Here is a 20,509-nt window from a genome sequence, read left to right as displayed (position 1 = left end):
AATTGTCACCATGTTCTCAATTTACTGTGTTATATTTTCCTGTTTGGGTTAAATATGTTGCTGGCAAATCATTCCCTCCTACAAAGGGATGATAAGCTACTAAAGAAGTGATACTTTTAGTTGCATTGGCAGTGGTTTAATAACTTCTTCCACCTCAGTGTGTATTAGTGGAAAGGCCGAATAGGCCACATATGGTTTTGTTAAAATTCATAAGCATATTTAATAATTAGTAGCTTTGTTCTGCCTTTCAAGACTTGTCTCTGTCGTAATTATATTTTAAATTAAAATTTGTTAAATCTAATTTTATCACATGAAAACACCATGAGAGAACAGTCAAATTAACAAATATTATTGCATACCTATTATTTGCAAACACTGTTCTAAGTACTGTGGGGTTGCAAAGCTGCATAAGACAAACATCCTGACCTCTCATTTACAATCTAGGAAGAGAGTCAGGATGTAAATACAAGAGGTGTTAAATGAGAAGTTGAGCTCCACCAAAGTACAATAAAATATTTAATTGCCAAATTTATAAGCGAAGATATTTTAGAGAGAAGAATGGCATGTGATAGAAACTAAACATGAGAAACATAGCAAAGAATAATATACAATTACTTGCTAGTTGGATAAGCATGAACATTTTACAGAGGAATAGCGTGTAAGTAGGAAAGAACGGGACAAGTCTGGGGGACAGTCTGAGGGGAGTTGAGATTCTAAATGTGATGGGGTGATGAAACTGGAAAGAGGGTCACTGCAAAGCAGGATAAAAGGTTTACTTCTGTATATCTATCACCTCAGTTAAGTGTTGCATTAAAAAATGTTAGCCCTTTAAAAAACACATGTGAATTTCTGGAAAACATTGTTTTAGTTTGAATGAAATGCAAAAATTATATGTACTTTAGTTTGTATAACAGCTGATATAATTACTATTTATTGGTGGACCTTTTGCAAGCACTGGGTGAAGAGCATTAATAAGGACTGTTACTCCCACACAGATAAAAAGACTAATGCTCAGACAAGTTCTCATTCACCTAGTGAGTGGCAGGGCTGGGATTTGAACCTGTTTCTAACTATTTTTCCTCCTGCTGCTGTTGCTGCTTACTTATATCTACCAGGCACTGGGCTAAATGCTACACGCGTTCCTTACAACGGTTCTATGAAGTAGGTTTTATTTATCCCCATGTTATAAATGAAGGAACTGAGGTTTAGAGAATGTAATAGTGAAAATTATAAACGTAACAATTTTCACTAATGCCAGGCTTGTAAATATATAACTAATAAGATACCTTTTATGTGAAATGTTTTATGGGATTTAAAAAACATTTATTTAGCAGTAATAGATATAATTTTAAAGATAATTGAAAATTTTTCAATTTCGCCTAAAGTATTCCTCAAAGTTAAGTAAATCCTTTTCTGTGGGGTTTTTTGTGGTGATCAATTTCTGAAGTCTTATGGGGAAGAATTTTTAATTATAATTTCTAAAAATATTTAAGCCTGTCCCCCACAGCGGTAATTATTAGGATGAAAGAATATCTATTTTCTTCAAGTGAGATAATTGCTGAATAGAATTAGACGTTTCACAAGTAATTTTACAATTTTCTTAATTAAGATTAAAGTAATTATTTCTGCCCTAAGATTGCTTTAAATTGACAGTCTAGCTCTACTGGAAGAGAAAAAAAGGGGTGTCTCTGAGCTCTAAAATGCTTTGTATGCCATTGCCAAAGAAAAAAGAGTCTGAGTCAGAAGAATAGTTGGTTAAAGATGCAAAGACAGAGTGAAAATTCAATTCGACATTTGCTAATCATGTGGGTAAGAGACACCTCACCGAATTAAATTCTTTTTGTTTGTTTTTGGAAACTATTTCACTTCTCTACCTTCCAGCCTTGCCTCCTTGTTTAATTCTTCATAATATTGAAGCCACTTTTTTTTCAAGTGTTAATAGTGAAAAGTATTTTAAATTGTCTCTTAAACTGTGTCACCATTAAAACCTTTCCATTCACTGCAATCAAATCTTTTGTGTAGGGTCACACCTGGTGACCTCTTTAAGAAGCTAATGCATTACAGGAAATGAGTTGGCAATGTGCTGGTGGGGTGGCTCTTCTCCTTCAGCTATAGATTAAGGGAAGCTTAAGAAACAACTGTACTGCTCTGTCTGAACACTCAACTTCTAATTTTGTTCCTCTTCTTTTAGTTGAGGTTACGAGTTTACAAACATTGTAAATATTTTGTGAGAATTGAACCCAGTTTCCTGGACAACACACTTAAAATTGCTGCTCTTGTCTTACAGTAACATATAGAACCTGACCAGATGCTTCTGGGCTTATTTTTCTAATCTGTCATTTTCACATTGAAAACTATCCTTTAAAGACCATAGAACCACTTTATTCCTTGTGATACCGACAAACCAGGCTTATAGGGAGTAGTGGCGCACCTAAAAGGGAAAAGGAGAGACCCAAATATTTTTTGTTCTCAGAAAACTGCTTTCCCTGAGGAAAACAAAATAAAATAAAAAGCAAATTAAAGAATCAAATAAAACATCCAGTACTCTATGAGGATACTTTACTTTCTACAACAATCAAAAAAAAAGTCTTAAAAGCTCTCTGATGTGACTAATTATTTTCAGGACAGAATGAAGGTTTTTTTCTTGAATGGTTTGCTCTGCCCTCTATCAAATAGGCATGCATCCACCGTCACACTTACAGGACAAATACACACCCCTTTAAAATTACTGAATAACATTAACCTGGTTTTTCAAAGCTCACTGTGAATAAACTAAGAGTTTTCTTGTGTAGTATATTTTATGATGAAAGGTTTTACTTTTATGTTATATGACTTAGATTACATTATCATACTTTAACCAAATGATACTACCTTTTCCTCTTTCTGATATAAAAGTAAATTAAGAGCAAAAGTGATATGAAGAAATACAATGGGATTGTCGCTACAATAAACAAAACAAGGGGAAAGGAAGGCAGAGGGTAGCAGAAGCTGCAAATGGTCTTGTAGAGAGAGCAGCAACATAAGCAAAAAGTTAGATCATAACTCAGGTGGAAATAAGAAACCCATATTGGAAACAAAATTTTAGACAAGGAGTTTACTTTCCTACTCACTCTCTTTTTCACGTCTTTAGCTGTTTGATTTGGTTGCTAAGAAAACTTTTCTCATGGTTAAGTATAGCTTGTGCACTCTTACCCTACACTTTAATGATATTCACTGTTTTTTCGTGTAAAGCTTCCTCGTAGTTAATGGAGAACCTTGTTCAATACATTCATTAATCACGATCTCCCTCTACTGTGAATCCAAAATGTTTCAGAGAGTTTCTCAAGAATCATCATTCACAGTAACTGCTCCCCACTGATACACATGGGCACAAATGATATAGCCAATAAGTTTGATTGCATCCGCAGTGGTGTATTTAGAATCTTGGTTATGGAATCCTGTCTTTCCTTCCAGGTTCAGTAATCATGTAGAGAGGGAACAAACTAGCCTGGCTTAAAAAGACTGGGCTGAAACTAGGATTTGGCTTTCTAAACTATGACTTTAAAGTGTCAGAATGTGAGAGACACTTTTCAAAGACAGGAATGATGCATTTTTTAGGAGCTTCACCAATCAATTTATAATTTAAATTAACAGATAAAATACACAACCTCAGGTTAGAAGAATGGAAATGCGTCAGAGAAAGAAGACTTTGGAAGAAGTGCCCAGTAATGTATAGGAAGAGAATCAGAACAGTATTAATGGCTTAATACATCAAATGTGTATGTGTATATATATAGTTTGGATAAGATACATAAAATATATATATATAGATATATATATGCTATATAAGATATATAATGTGTACATGCGCTTATAGCGTTGAGATAATACGTATTGCTAGGATTGACTATAAGCACGCAAGACATGTTACATAAAAGGCTGATGATTTTGCTTGTGGAGGAGAACTAAGAATGCCAATAAATACAGAATTCATTTGGCTGACATATTTTGTAATCATGTTTCACCAGCATACTCACACCTGTGTACTTGTACATTCACTTATGCAGTAAGTCAATTCCCCCATTTTTATTACTGTATCTCATTTCTTTCCTTCTTAACACTTATAAAAAATTTTAATTATGAATTTATTAATTTATTTATATTATGAAATAGACTGAAAGCTGCACAAAGGCAGGAATCATGTCAATGTATTTGTCCATGAATACCTAGTACTTAGCTTATAGCCTGGCTCATAGCAGGTCTTCAGTAAATATTTGTTCACTAAGTGAATGAACATACACAACACACACAGCATTCTAGTATTTCGGAGTTATTATTTTTCATTCAGAATAATTAGTTCTCTGGTTGTAGGGAAGCAGGAAACAGCTGTGCTAGTGCTTTCAGTATAATATCTTCAAGACAGTCCATTTCCTTGGTTGCTTTCTTTACAGTTAGAGGCAGTATAGCATGAGCTAGGAGGTCAGGTGCCCTGAGGACAGATACTCATTCTGCCACCTACTGGTTGCTTAATCTTGGGCACATTACTTAGCCTCCATGTGCCCCCATTTCTTCATCTGTAAAACAGGTTAATAACAGTACTTATCTCAAAGGGAATTTATGAAGAGTAAATGAGTTAATAGATATATAGTGCTTAGAAAAGTATCTGCAACACAATAAACTCTCAGTAAATATTGGCCCTTCTATAAGTATTATTATTCTAGGAACTTACAGAATTCTTGGGTTAGATTATACTACAGTGACATACGACCTTCAAATCTCAGCAGTTCAACGCAAGAAAAGTTTATTTCTCCCTCATACTGCATGTCCTGCATGGGTCTGCAGGGAAGCTCTGCTCACTAAAGCCACTCAGGGGTGCAAAGTGATGGAGACTCCATGTCAGTGCATATTTTCTTGATTACTACAGTGGGGGGAAGGCAACATGGCAAATTGTTTATAGGCTCTCAAAACTTTTGTCTGGAAGTGACTCACTTCTGCTCACATTTTATTGGCTGAGCGAAGTCACTTAGGCATGCCTTATTTCAAAACCGATGGAGTACTATCTACAATCTGTCCCAAGGAGGCGAAGATACCAGTTTTTAACTATTAGTCTGTCAGGTTAATATTTGTGTATTCATTTGATCTTGGTAGAATTAGAAATCATGCACAAAGGTCCTGACCTCAATGATTACCACCAATTCTTTAGCCAAGTAGAAATTCAAGTTCTCATTATATTTTGAGTATGTTTTTAGCAAAATATTCCTTTGTTCCTTCATTCTTTACTCTGTTCCATTGGTTAGTTTTTGTTACCAAATACCAGGTAACCAATTAATAGTTCAGTCATGCTTTACCAAGTAAATTCAGTTTTCCCCCCAGCTTATGAAGGTGATCCGTTCCTGGAAGGGGAGGAGGGATCCCTTTTAAGAAAATTGAGTGCATTCTCATAAGTCTAAAATGTAATTATAAAAAAATTTCATGGAGAATAATTATGATTTCCTGAACTCTATTTGTGCTAAAATAACACCAAAATCCATTTAATGAACACCATTACATCAATAGTAACATTAATTATCATAATAGAACCTAACTGGGGATCTTCCCTTCATTAATTACTGGCTGTTTACCTACTCTTTTCCAGCAATTATGCAGTGTACTTATAAAAACCACACTCATGAACAAAACATACGTATGATAGTCAGTGTTTCTGTAATTCAGTCATGAAAGGCAAAAACAAAGCTATAAAAACCAGAATAAATAAATAAATGAAAATAATACATATGATATCATATTCACACTCCTAGTTGACGTCACTAGAGGTATCATGCATGAGATTATAAACTAGCAACTGCAAGCAGAGCTTTGGTGCAGACTGATTACCTGTACAAGTGTGGAGATGATAGCACGGTGGCTCCCTAAGTGTTGACCTGGTTGCTCTCCAAGTGCAGGAAATCTAAATTAGCCCTCCTTTGTGAAAAGAAATGCTTGTCAACCTAACTTAGCGTAGTAAATGAAATTCTCAGAGCACTCAAAATATACTGACATAAATAGGCATAGCACAGAGGAAAATTTTGTGATCCTGCTTACAAATTATTAATAACAGTCACATCTAGAGTTACTCTTAAATAAAACTTATTAGAGGAGTCTCTATTGTTCTTTTCTGGAGTGGCTCACATTACACAATATGACAAAGTATATCTTAGTACGCTGAAATATTAAATAGAGTCATAGAGGGGCAATTTAGTTAAAGAGTCTATGGGCTTGTATATTGATGAATTTCAATGGGTAAACAGAGTGAAGAACGTGAGTGAGAAAAAAAGAAAAGGAATATATCTTATTATATACCTTATGCTGCTAGAATGTATCTTCAGCACTAAGAACATTGCTTAACACAGGATAAGTGTTCAGTAAATATCTTTTTGAATGGAAACATCGAAGGAAGGAGAGAAGAAAATAGTGAGTAGAAGTTTGAACAGAAAGCAGAGTGATGATTTCCTAGATCGGTAACCTGGCCCAGATGCCAAATATAGTGGTGTTGGAACATAAGCCTTTCGCAGACACATTCTACCCACAGAAGAACGTCTAACGGCTCTTGACTTGCTGGTAAACAGCATTATCCACCAGAAAAATGAGGACACAAAAAGAGAATTATTTATATACTATCTAACAGTATTTCTAAACATTTTTGGATAAGAACTATTTTGAGAAAAATTTTATTAAAACTGTGGACCTCTCCCCCAAAATACATATGTACATATCCCACACAATTTTGCATACCATGTCAGGAGCTTTGTGGACCCATAAAACTCATCCATGGGTTAGTGATGAGTAAATTACCCCATTTTTTTTAATAATGGGAATGCTAGATAGAAGTCATACAGGAAAGCAGATTTCAAAAATTTCAGGGAAAAAAGTATAAATCCCACAGCCAGAAATTCAATAAAGAAATCACTTTCAGTATTTATGAGAAGTTTTAAAAACATAATTGTGAAGATATAATGGAAACGCCAACAAAAAAGAAACCATTGTGGGTGAAAAACACATATGAAAAAAATGTAAAGAACACAAGTGCAAAGGAATAACACGAAACTGAGACAGATGTTAGGAAGAGCAACCCAGAAGGAGCGGAGGTGTAGTCTAGGAAGCTATTAACTACTAACATTAGTTATATTAAACCCCTCCATCAAGTCCCACAATGGCAGGGAAAAGTCAGTCTTTCTCTCTGTTGATCCAGAAGTCCACAGTAGGTGCAAAATATTACTTTAAGTTTTCTGCAAATTAATTAGCCTGTATAATCAACCTCTTCTGAACTTCCTCTAGTCCCATCTGTCCCTGGTCTTTGTCCTTTCTTCTACCCTCTGCTTTCTCCTCCACCCTTCGGGAATATGGCTTCTCCCAGATTATGCAAGGCCAGAGCCACAGAGAGGTTTATACGGGCCTCTTGTGGAAGAGTTTTCTTGGATCAATATAATCTCCACATTTCTAGGGACCTCATTTATTAGGGTTTTAAGACTATCAGAATGGAACATCTATAAAACAAACCAGTATTTTTATTGCTAGTATTGACCATCTCTCAGTAAGTAATTACACTTAAAAAAATAAAATAGAAGTCACTGTTTCTGCTGGGGTTGGAGAAAGGAAGGAAAAAAAGGACAGAGTGGTGAAGAGGCTAGAAAACTACTTCTTGCCACACTGTAGTGGATTTGGGAGGGGGCAACAGGGAAGGTACTGCTGGCACACTTTGGAAGTTCAGAGGCACCATTCCCATCACAGTCTAGGTGAATGATACCCATGGGATCTGCCTATTGCTTGGGGACTAACAGTTATTTTAGAAGATGATGCAAAGAAATCACAGCTCTCAGTACCTATTGTTATTTCATCTATACTCAGTTCCAGTATCTTTAAACTAAACACAAACAAGCATGGTTCAGGAGGAACAGGAGCCTCTTTAAAAGAGTTTATTTCTGTTTAAATATTGAAAACCCCAAATATAATCGAAGACTGACTGTCAATAATCTAAGATAATTTCCACATAGAAAATGGGAAAAATACCAGAAGAAAAAATCAGAGAACAAATATCCAAAGTTTCCCAAACCATTGGGAAACTTTGTTACTTTTACTTAAATTTAATGTTATGAACCAAGAAGTGTATTATTTACTTGTTTAATTTGCATGAGGACTTTTTTCAGTCTGAAAAGGTAAAGGAGAAACATAATTTAAAATAGAACAAAACACTTAGAAAAGAAATTTGAAATGAACAGGATATTGGTGGATTTTGACATTAACAATTGTGATTTTTTTTTTAAGTAGGTATGACAGAATACAATTTTTCCAACTCACAATTTAAACTAGTTTGTGATATTAGAGAAAAGAATGACTTCCATTGAGATGCATCATTTACTCTGTCATTTATTAATTGAACTTGGTTAATAGCTGTTATGTGTCTCTCCAGTATAGGAGGGAATAAGCAGGCAGTCAAAATTGAATGTGTCCAGGGCCAGCCCCATGGCCTGGTGGTTAAGTTCGGCTCACTCTGCTTCAGCAGCTCTGGTTCGGTTCCTGGGCACAGACCTGTACCACTCATCATTAGCCACGCTGTGGTGGTGACTCACATACAAAATAGAGGAAGACTGGCACAGATGTTAGCTCAGGCTGAATCTTCCTCAAGCAAAAAAAGGAAGATTGGCAACAGATGTTAGCTCAGGCCAAATCTTCCTCAGGAAAAAAAAAAAAACTTGGATGTGTCCTCCTCCCCCACAGGAAACATAGAGAAAAGTGATGCATTCCTTATCATTTTCCCTCTCAATACCATACCTGACCTCGGTTGTCTCGTAGGCAGTATTCTACCATAAGTGTCCATAAATATTGCTGGTTGACTGAGTATAGGTACTTGATTTGATCCCCAAATTAGGCTAGAAAGTAACCCAAGGAGTAAGGATCCAAGATTACTCTTTATGCAGGTTTTTTAAGGCAATAGAGATAGTGAAGGAAAAGTTTGTTTTTCATCATTAAAAGTAAATAAATATCATGGAAATATAGGATGCTGAATTTGGAAATTAAAAAAATAATTTGTATAACTTCCTTATATGTGTGAGTATAGAAAATGTTACATATATATTGAAGTCTTGATATGGTGAGGACATTTTTTAGTTGAACTTTATTTTGAGATAATTGTAGATTCACATGCAATTTAAGAAATAAGACAGAGAGATCCCATGTGTCTTTTACCCAGTTTTTGCCAATGGTAATGTGGTGCAAAACCATAGTACAATATAGCAACCAGGATATTGATACAGTCAAGGTACAGAACATTTCCATTATCACAAGGATCCCTCATGTTGCTCTTTTATAGTGGCACACACCTCCCTGCTGACTTCACCTTTTCCTTAACCCCTGGCAGACATTAATCTGTTATTCATTTCTGTAATTTTGTCATGTCAAGAGTGTTATACAAATGGAATCATACTGTATGTAAGCTTTGTGGACTTTTTTTTTCATTCAGCCTAATTCTGTGGAGATTCATTCAGGTTGTTGTGTGTATCAATATTCCATTTCATTTTATTGCCAAGTAGTATTCCATGGTAGGGATGTACCACATTTGTTTAACCATTTACCTATTAAGGACATCTGGGTCATTTCTAATATATGGATATTACAAATAAATCGACTATAAACATTTTTGTATATGAGTACATAGAGTGACTATACTATTTTGCATTCCCACCAGCAATGAATGAGTGATCCAGTTTCTCCATATCCTCGCCATTGAGTGATGTCATTGTTTTTTATTTCAGCAATTCTGATAAAAATGGAGTGATATCTCACTGTGGTTTTAATTTGCCTATCTCTAATCACTAATGATGTTGAACATCTTTTCCTGTGTGTGTTTGCCCTCTGTATATCTTCTTCAGCGAAATGTCCCACATCTTTTCTCATATTCTAATTGTGTACTTTGCTTTTTACTGTTGGGTTTGAGAATTCGAGTCCTTTTTCAGAGATGTGGTTTGCAATTATTTTCACCACATACTCTTTACATCCTCTTAACATTCTTTTGTAAAGCCAATATTTTTAATTTCTATGAAGTCCTGTTATCAATTTTTCCTTTGATGGCTTATGCTTTTGGTTTCGGTGTCAAGTCTAAGAACTCTCTACCTAGCCCTATCCCAAAGATTTTCTCCTTTTTTTCCCTAAATTTTTTATAGTTTTAGAATTATTTATGTTTCTGATCCATTCTGAGTTAATTTTTGTATAAGATGTGAGATTTAAGTCAGGGTTTACTTTTTTGCCTATGGATGTTCACTTGCTCCAGCATAATTCATTGAAAAGCTATCTTTCCTCTGTTGAATTGGTTTTCCAACTTTGTCAAAATCAGTTGGGCACAATTTGTGTGTGTCTATTTCTCATTTCTCTATTCTGTTTCATTAATCTGTGTGTCTGTCCCTTGGCCTTGTCACACAGTCTTAATTGCTGTAACTATAAAATGTCTTGAAATCAGGTAGACTGATTCCTCCCACTTTTATCTTTCTATTATATAAACTTTAGAATAATCTTGTTTGTATTTACTAAAACTCTTGCTGGAATTTTGATAGGAATTATATTAAACTTGTTTATGAATTTGGAGAGAATTGGTATCTTTACTGTATTTAGTCTTCCAGCCCATGAACATGGTATGCCTTTCCATTTTATTTAGATATTATTTGATTTCTTTCATCCGTATTGTGTAGTTTTCATTACACAAGTCCTATACATGTTTTGCTAGATTTATACCTAAGTATTTCTCTCTTTTTTAGTGATTTTAAATTTTATTTTTATTGAGTGTCCATGTGTTCATTGCTAGCATATTGAAACACAACTGATATTTGTATGTTTATCTTCTATCCTGTGACCTTGCTAAACTCATTTATTAGATCTAGGAGTTTTTGATAGATTTTTTGTGATTTTCTACATAGACAGTCATGTCTTCTGCAAATAAGGACATTCTTATTTCTCGCTTTGCTGTCTATATTCCTTTTATTTCTCTCTTTTTGCCTTATTGCATTGACTAGAAATTCCAGTACTATACTGAATTAGAGTAATGAGAGCAGACATTTTTGCCTCATTCCCATTTTAAAGGAAAAGCATTTAGTCTTTAACCTTTAATATAATTTTAGCTCTAGGTTTTTAGTAGATGCTTTTATCAAATTGAGGAAGTTGCCCTTTATTCCTGTTTTTCTGAAGAATTTTATAATCATGAATGGCTATTGAATTTTTTCAAATTCCTTTCTATATTGATTAATATGATCACATGGTTTTTCTTCTTTAGCTGTTAATATGGTGGATTTTGATTTTCAAATGTTGAACCAGCCTTCCATCTCTGGAACAAACTCCACTTGGTCATCATGTGTAATTTTTATTATATATTCCTGAATTCTATTTGCTAATAGTTTGTTAAGGATTTTTCTGTCTATGTTTGTAAGGGATATTGGTCTGTAGTTTTCTTCTTTTGTATTGTCTTTGGTTTTTGTATTGGTGTGATACTAGCTATAAAATTAATTGAGAAATGTTTCTTCCTCTTCTAATTTTTAGAAGAAAAATTCTTCTATAAATATTTGATAGAATTTTCCAGTGAAATCATCTGGGCCTGGAGATTATTTTTTGGGAGCTTTAAATAATTTATTAAGTTTCCTTAATATTTATAGAGCTGTTCATATTATCTATTTCATATTGAATGAGTTATGGTAGTTGGTATTTTGTGAGGAATTGGTCCATTTTGTTTAAGCTGTCAAATTTATGTGTGTAGGGCCAGCCCCATGGCTTAGCGGTTAAGTGCGCGCCCTCCGCTGCTGGTGGCCCGGGTTCGGATCCCGGGCGCGCACTGACACACCGCTTCTCCAGCCATGCTGAGGCCGCGTCCCACATACAGCAACTAGCAGGATGTGCAACTATGACATACAACTATCTACCCGGGCTTTGGGGAAAAAAAAGGAGGAGGATTGGCAATAGATGTTAGCTCAGAGCCGGTCTTCCTCAGCAAAAAGAGGAGGATTAGCATGGATGTTAGCTCAGGGCTGATCTTCCTCACAAAAAAAGAAAAAAAATTTATGTGTGTAGAGTCTTTCATAGTATTTCCTTATTATGCCTTTGATGTCTTCCAGGTCTGTAGTGGTATCCCCTGTTTCATTCCTGATACTGGTAATCTGTATCTTCTCTTTTTACTTTGTCAGTTTTATTGTACTTTTCAGAGAACCAGCTCTTTGTTTTACTGATTTTCTCTATTTTTTTTCTCTTTTCAGTTTCATTGATTTCTTTTTTTTTTTTTTTTTTTTTTAAAGATTTTATTTATTCATTTTTTTCCCCCCAAAGCCCCAGCAGATAGTTGTATGTCATAGGTTCACATCCTTCTAGTTGCTGTACGTGGGACTCGGCCTCGCGCTGGACGGAGAAGTGGTGCCTTGGGGCGCGCCCGGGATCCAAACCCGGGCCGCCAGCATCAGAGCGCGCGCACTTAACTGCTAAGCCATGGAGCCGGCCCTTGATTTCTACTTTTATCTTTATTCTTTCCTTCCTTCTGCTTCCTTTACTCTTCTTTTTCTATGTTCTTAAAGTGGGAGTTAAGTTTATTGATTTGAGACATTTCATCTTTTCCGATTAAGGCATTAAGTACTATAAATTTCCGTACCAGTACTGTTTTAGATGTGCCCCACAAATTTTGATATTTTTATTGTAATTTTCCTTCAGTTCAATGTATTTTTTGGTTTCTCTTGAGAATCTTTTTTGACTTATGGATTATTTAGGGGTGTGTTGTTTTAGTTTCCAAGTGTTTGGAGATTTTCCTGTTCTGGTTCTATTTTTGATTTATATTTTTATTCCATTTTTGTAGGAGAACACACTTTATGATTTCAGTTCTTTTAAATTTGTTAGATTTGTGTTATGGCCTCAGATATGGTCTGTCTTGGCATATGTTTTACAGGCACTTGAAAACAATGTGTATTCTGCTGTTGGTTGGAGTGTTTTAAAAATGTTGGTTGATGGTGGTGTTGTATTCTGCTGTATCTTTGCTGATTTTCTGCCTAGGTGTTCTATCACTTGTTGAAAAGAGGGTTGTATATATAAACCCTATAGTTGTATATTTGTCTATTTCTCCTTTCAGTTCTGTGAGGTTTGTGCTTGATCTATTTTGCAACTCTGTTGTTTGGTGCATACACATTTGGGACTTGTATCTTCTTGGTCGATTGACCCTTCTATCATTAGATAAGGTTTTTCTTTCTCTCTAGTAATTTTATTTTCTCTGAAGTATATGTTTATCTAAGATTAGTGCAGCTACCCCTGCTTTCCTTTGATTAATGTTTGAATGATATATCTTTTTTATCCTTTTACTTTCAACCTGCCTATATTGTTATATTTGAAGTGGATTTCTTGTAGACAGCATTCTTTTTGAAGCATTATTTTTTCTTTTCCATTTTTTCTCCATTTTTTTTTTTTTTTCTCTGCTCTGTTTTGTTTTTTCTGCCTTCCTGTGGGTTATGGGAACATTTTTTTTTAATTCCATTTTGATTTAGCCACTGTGACTTTTTTTTTTAGCATTGTACTGTGTTTGAATATTTTATGAGAAAGCAGGAATTAGAATGATATTTTTGTAAACTTTAATTGGTACTTACATTGAAATGCTTATTATTATTTTATTTGCAATTAAGTCTTTTCTGTAGTTTTAAAAAATAAGTTGGACACAGTTTTATATCTAAAATGAATGCATACTACTGATGCAGAATCAAATGGAGATGTCTAAGTTAGTATAATTCCTGGGACAGTTACAAAAAGAAGAGACTGGAAGAAAGTGTATTACAAACTACATAAAAATGGCAAACGCTATGCTCTGTGGCAAAACAAAACAAAACTATTTGTCTGTTGCATAAAACACATTTCAAAAACAATAAAGTGGATAATATCAACAGAAATTTTTAGTAAATGCATAATTTTAATGTTACTTTTCTGCCTTTAGCCATTCTTCTAGACTAGCTCTGATGGCAACAAATACTTTCATATCCTTCATCTGAAAATATCTTCATTTCTCCTTTATTCCTGAAGGATATTTTCACTGGGTGTAGGGTTCTGGGATGACACTTCCTTACTTTCAGCACATAACAAATATTTTGCCACTTCTTCTGGCCACCATAGCTTTTAATGTGAAATATGCTGTCACTCTAATTGTTGTACCTCTGTCAGTAAGATGTCATTTTTCTCTGTCTACGTTTTAGGTTTTTCTTTGTCCTTAATTTTCAGAAGTTTAATTAGGATGTGTCTCAGCATGAATTTTTTGTGTTTATCATGTTTGGAGTTGAATCTGCTTTTTAAATGTGTACCTTTGTAGGTTTTTGCAAAATTGGGGAAGTATTCAGCTGTTATTTTTTCAGGTACTTATTTCAGCCCCGCTCTCTTTCTCATCTCCTTCCAGAACTCCAATGACCCAAATGTTAGATTTTAGAATCATGAATCCCTGAGGCTCTGTTCAGTTTTTTAAATCTATTTTCTAACTGTTGTTCAGACTGGGGAATTTCTATTGTTCTGTCTTCTACTTACGTAATTCTCTTTTCTGTGCCCTGCATTCTCCTGTTGAGCCCATCCACTGAGCTTTTTATTTTGGTCATTGTATTTGTCAGTTCTAAAATTTCCATTTGGTACTTTATATCTTCTATTTTTTTTTGCTGAGACTTTTTGTTTCTTTGCTGGGCTTTCTATTTTTTAATTTGTTTCAAGCATGTTTATCAGCACTCATTGAAGCATTCTCTATTTATGGTTGGTTAAAAATCCTTGTCAGAAAATTCTAACATCCCTGTCATCTCAGCATTGACATCTGTTGATGGTCTGTTTACATCCTATTCAAGATCTTCCAGGTTCTTGGTATGACAAGTGATTTCAGAGTGAAACCTGGACATTTTCTTATTATTTTCTGAGGTATTTTTGTCTCATTTAAACCTTGTGTTTTAGTTAACTTTCTCTCACAGAGAAGTAGGGAGCACTGCCTCTTCACTGCCAGGTGGAGGTAGAAACCTAGGTTCCCCACTTCCCCTCCATTGACATTCAAGGAGGGGTGGCTCCTCATCACTGCCTGGCAGGGGCAGAGTTCCAGCTCCCCATGTGGTATCCACTGGTGGGGGTGGCCTCATTGCTGTTGGTCACTGGTGAAAGTCCTGACTCTCCACTATGCCTCCTCTGACACCACGCCTGTGAGGAGAGGGAAAAATGCCTCATTACTGTCCAGTGGGGATGCAAACCAGACTCTCCACATAGTCTCCTTTGACTCCTTGAGGGTGGATGGGGCACCTTGTTACCAGCCAGCAGAGATCAAAGTCCTGGCACTCTAGTTGGCCTTCTGTGATACCACCCCAGTGAAGATGTTAGGGCAACGCATCATACCTTCATGAGGCTTCATATCCAGGCTCCGCACTCCTCCATTGCTTGTGTAGATAGGGTGGGGCTGGTGTAGATAGGGTGGGGCTGGTGTAGATGGGGTGGGGCTGCAATTTCTCTCTGGTGATTGACTAGAGTACAGCAATTGTTGTCTATAAGTTTTCTGTCTTCCTAGACTAACCCTTTCCTGGTCCTTTGGCTAGAAAAAGCAGGCTTTTGTTGCGGGCTTTTTTTTTTTGGCCTGCAACCATTGGCCTATCTGGGTTGCTAGCCCCTTTCCCTCAAGTCTACGATATATGAGACAAAAAGACAACCCAGGGAACTCATCGCTACGTTGTTCCTTAGGCCCCTCGGTTCTTAGCCAGTCTGCCTTCTGCTCTCCACCTTTCAGAGACTTGTTATATTTGTTCTTTATGTAGTGTCCAGAGTTTTTCAGTTGTACTTAATGGGAGGAATAGAGAAAAGTATGTCTATGGTTAGAAATTTGAGAAAATATTAGCTCTGTGGTCTCTCCTGGTGAATTCAGTTACTTAATTTTAGCATACTGTTAAGGGAAATCTTTATAGCAAGAATTTAGCATGGTCTAGCTTAAACCACTAGGATTAGTCTGTATTTGTAAGGAAAGAAGCCATGCTATTTTTAATTAATGACGGAGGTATATACTTGTAACAATTATTCATCAGGTAATCATTATTTTGATAGAAAAATAAAGTTATTATAATTATGATTTTTATGAAAACAGATGTATTAAAATATAATTCAAATGCTTATTTTAACATTTTTATATATCACTTACATTATGTTCTTTTATAATTAAGTTTTAGAAAACAAAATTGTATAGCCGTAAAATCTAAAATATTTTTCAAAAGTAAATCATTGATTTCAATGATTTACAAGTGAAACAATTGTTTTAATTAATTCATTGAATATTTATTAAAAATAGAGCATGTGCCAGACATTATGCTAGGTATAATGATGAACAAAACATATACAGTCCCTGCCTTAATCAGACATAGTGTTCTTTTACAATAAAATATTAAAATGAAATCAAAACTTGTATGAAAGCATTTTATAAGTTTTTATGACTAGTGCTGCTCAGGAAAATTAGAATATTATCTTTTGAGTATATTACTCCAAAAACTATATAGAGAAAAACAGACTTCACAAGCAGTGGCATTTATCACCAATGTTTATTGAAGTTAAATTGAAAACAAAAATGATGTCATGAAATGTTCCATTGATATACAATAAACATATTTCAGTAGTTTCTGAAATATGTCGTGGATTTTTAATATTGGTTTAGAGTATAACATAGTTTATACAATGTTACCCAATGATGGCCATGATTGTTCATGGTTTATATTAGCTGAAAGCTATAAAATCATCCAAGGACTCTGTTAGCCTTGGAATAATAATTTACCAAGGCGATTACCACATACTGGAATTTTTGCGGCTCTAATTCAGTATTTATTAATAATGGATAAAATTGCACTTTTCTCAGGTTGCTGTGGGCAATAGGGAATTATTTCAATGAATATTTCAGCACATTATTTTAATCATTGTTCCACCAAATCCAAGTGGGCAATATTTTATAGTTCTTAATTCAGTCTACTAAGAAACCATGGTCATTAAATTGCAAACTATTTGTAGTGAGGTCTATCCTGTGATTTACCAGCCTTGTTAAAAACAGTGTAAAAGAATGCGAACTGTGCCATTAATACTTGTAATTTGATGCTGCATTTATTACTAAATTCCCCATGATTAACATTTTTAGTAGAAGGAAGAAAATTGGAAAGAAAGCAAAGCTGAGTGTTATAGTGCCTAAAATATGAGAATGTTACTATGTTAAGTTTTGTTCATTTGTAGAGGAAACATATGTATACAAATACAATTGTATACAATATAACTATCTCAAAAATTCTTAATTTTCCAATGAGACCAAAGAAATAAAGCTTTAATTTTATGGAAAAAATGTATTTCCAGTTATACATTGTTATTGATGGTGATTATTGTTTCTTTATTTCCCCATTGTTAGCCAATTGCATGATTTCTGGCGTTTGGATTACTGGGAAGATGATCTTCGTCGAAGAAGACGATTTGTTCGTAATGCATTTGGCTCCACTCATGCGGAAGCATTGCTCAAAGCTGCAATAGAGTATGGTTAGTACCAGTGCTTCTTAAACAAAAATCATTCTGGATATGAGGTGACTCTTTGTGGATGATAATTCTTTTTTTTTTCACTAGCCTTTAAAATTCTCCATGTCATAAGTCAAAAATATTCTGTTCTGCTTCATCCATTCAAGGATACTTCAGCATCATTTAAGTTACACTCAATCAACCCATTATTTCCCCCTCTTGATGTATTTTAGACTCTTTAACTGCTTTTTAATAGATTAAAAGACTCTACGTAGTTGGTTATTATCTAACATTCTTCTCATACAGCCTTAAACAAGAGTAAAATCAGTTTCTTTTTCAGTGTCTTTCAAACTCTGGTGACCAAGACCCAAGGTGAAAAAAATATATACTGTTGTAATCATGTACTCAGATTTGTATATTTTTATGTATAATGTGTGTGTGTATGTCTATATACACACATGTATACTATGTGAATATACATATATACCTGAAATATATATACATATGTATACTGTTTGTGTATATACATATATACATGCACATACTTCTGTATTTAATGGAAACAAGTGTCTTATTAATAATTTCGTTGCATGACAGTCTCTGTTTTAATCCTGTTCCATTCTGTTCTATTCTCTAAAAAAATAAAGTAAAATAAATCCTGCTACAATATGCCCATTTAAGTTCCCAACCCTCCAGTGAGTTGCAAATACATCTGAAAAAGACCATTCCACATTAAAGATATCAACTATCACACTATAGTAGAACTGTTCCCTAAATTATACTTTATAAAATGTACACTAAATAGTAAACAGCAGGGCCGGCCCTGTGGCTTAGCGGTTAAGTGCGCGCGCTCTGATGCTGGCGGCCCGGGTTCGGATCCCGGGAGCGACCCGAGGCACCACTTCTCCGTTCAATGCGAGGCCGAGTCCCGCGTACAGCAACTAGAAGGATGTGAACCTATGACGTACAACTATCTACTGGGGCTTTGGGGGGAAAAAACTGAATAAATAAAATCTTTAAAAAAAAAAAAAATAGTAAACAGCAAAATATTTTTTGTAATTTAATACAAATGCTGCTATTTTAGATTGCTGTCCACTAAGAAGCATACACAGAACTATTTGCCTACTGACCCATTTTTAAATGCTCTAACAAGTTTAAGTTTGATTGATCATATCAGAATTTTATAAACCATATACACTCGGAAAATATCATTAATGAACACTATTCATATATTTTTGTTATTAACCACTTTTGTTCTTACAGTTACTTGTGTTTTTATTATATTTTCATTTATTTGAGAGTAATAAACGAGCCATCTGTTTTAAAATTTACCATAGTTTATAACATATAATACCATTCAGAGAAAATATTTAATCCTAATAAAAAGAAAATATGCAAAGCTTTTAAAATTTGTTGTGCAAATAGTCTGTGAATTGTTATACAGTCACGCATCACTTAACAATGGGGATGTGTTCTGAGAAATGCATCCTTAGGTGATTTCGTCGTTGTGTGAACATCGCAGAGTGTACTTACACAAACCTAGATGGTATAGCTGACTACACACCTAGGCTATATGGTACTAATCTTACGGGACTATAGTTGTATATGTGGTCTGTTGTTTACTGAAATGTTGTTATGCGGCACATGACTGTAACTGGAACTTAGTAAGGCTCAAAGAATAATTAAATAAATACATGAGGATTTCATATGAAACTATTATACTTAAGATAAAGTTACAAAGTAACTTTACAGTAAAAGTAACTACAGGAAAGAATATGCTAGGAAAAAAATTATAGTTGGCCTGTATTGTAGGGGATTTCTTTAAACAACTCAGAAGATTACCTAAGGATTTTAGCACCTAAGGATTTAGCACCAACTTAAAATGAAATAGATTTTATCTTTATGATAATTATTATCATATCATGAGATATTATCTTTACATTCTATAGAAGAGATTCTTAGAAATACCTACTTAAAGTGGCATGCTTTATAATATAAATTTAAAATTATTAAAACTTCATTTTATATACCCAATAATTTAGACTTTTTTGCCAATTCATCTTCAATTCGTCTCATTTGAAATTAGAAACATCTAGAGGCAATTCATAATAGGTTAGGCTGGAGTGATGTTATTAGTGATACTGTGTTGCCAAAGCTTTAATGATATAGGAGCCACATTATACTACATCCAGCACTCTACAGGTTGCTCTAAAAAAGGGTCTGTTAGAAAAATAATTCATTTGGTTGTCTATAAAAGTGTATACTTTACTTTGTATGTTTAATTTGTAAAATATCTTGATTATTAAGCCAGTGTCAAATCCTATCAGAAAAAAATTTTAAAATCTTTCACCTTAAAATCTTTTTAAGACTAATAGTCATGGTTTAGTAACATAGTAACTATCATTAATGAACCTAAACTAAAAAATAATAGTCTAATTTTGAAATAGATAAGAGATGTACATGATTCTAAATATCCTCAGTGTGTGGTATAAGTGTATTTTAAAATATGTAGTGGTTTATGAATTTTAAATACTGGATCATCAGCAGTATTCAGAACCTATTATCCCTCTTGAGTTGGATTCTTGATAAAAGGAAAGAGGGTCATGTTTTTATTTTTATACATATCTAGAACAATGACCACATGTATACCATAAAATATTCAAGAAATCTACATGGTACCCTTACCCGAATTACTCCATGGTTATTCTCAGGGTTAACGTTGTGTAGTGGAAGACAAAAGAGAACTAAAACAATTCTACCTCTAAAAAAATTCTAGAGCACATCTCTTCAACATTCATCACAGTTCACATCTGTGGACTTTGGAAGTGGATAGAGAGTAGGGAGTAAAATAGGGAGGATGTGAAGAGGCTGAGTGGAAAGGACTCCCTAGAGTGATCTGTACATAGAAGTAGAAGGAGGATTACAAACTGCCAAGAGAAAAATGTAGTATTGTCGCTTCTTCCAAACTCTCAGTGTGCCTTCTAACCTATGTATAAAGTTTTCTTCAGAAGAA

The 20,509-nt window shown here is 34.5% G+C and overlaps 1 protein-coding gene across 4 annotated transcripts in view; it reads left to right on the top strand.

The window, feature by feature from the left end:
* The window catches only part of NBEA (neurobeachin), a 690,698-nt gene that overhangs the window by 443,374 nt on the left and 226,815 nt on the right, over positions 1–20,509 (top strand). For all 4 annotated transcript variants that reach the window (XM_087436200.1, XM_014791275.2, XM_087436202.1 and 1 more), the window contains one exon: positions 17,396–17,520. In XM_087436200.1, the coding sequence (XP_087292326.1) occupies positions 17,396–17,520 (125 nt within the window). The remainder of the gene's footprint in view (positions 1–17,395; positions 17,521–20,509) is intronic.

This window comes from Ceratotherium simum, chromosome 10 (genome assembly GCF_057802395.1).
Source record: "Ceratotherium simum simum isolate JZ-2026a chromosome 10, ASM5780239v1, whole genome shotgun sequence".
Taxonomy (NCBI): domain Eukaryota; kingdom Metazoa; phylum Chordata; class Mammalia; order Perissodactyla; family Rhinocerotidae; genus Ceratotherium; species Ceratotherium simum.
This window is presented reverse-complemented; position numbering and strand designations above follow the sequence as displayed.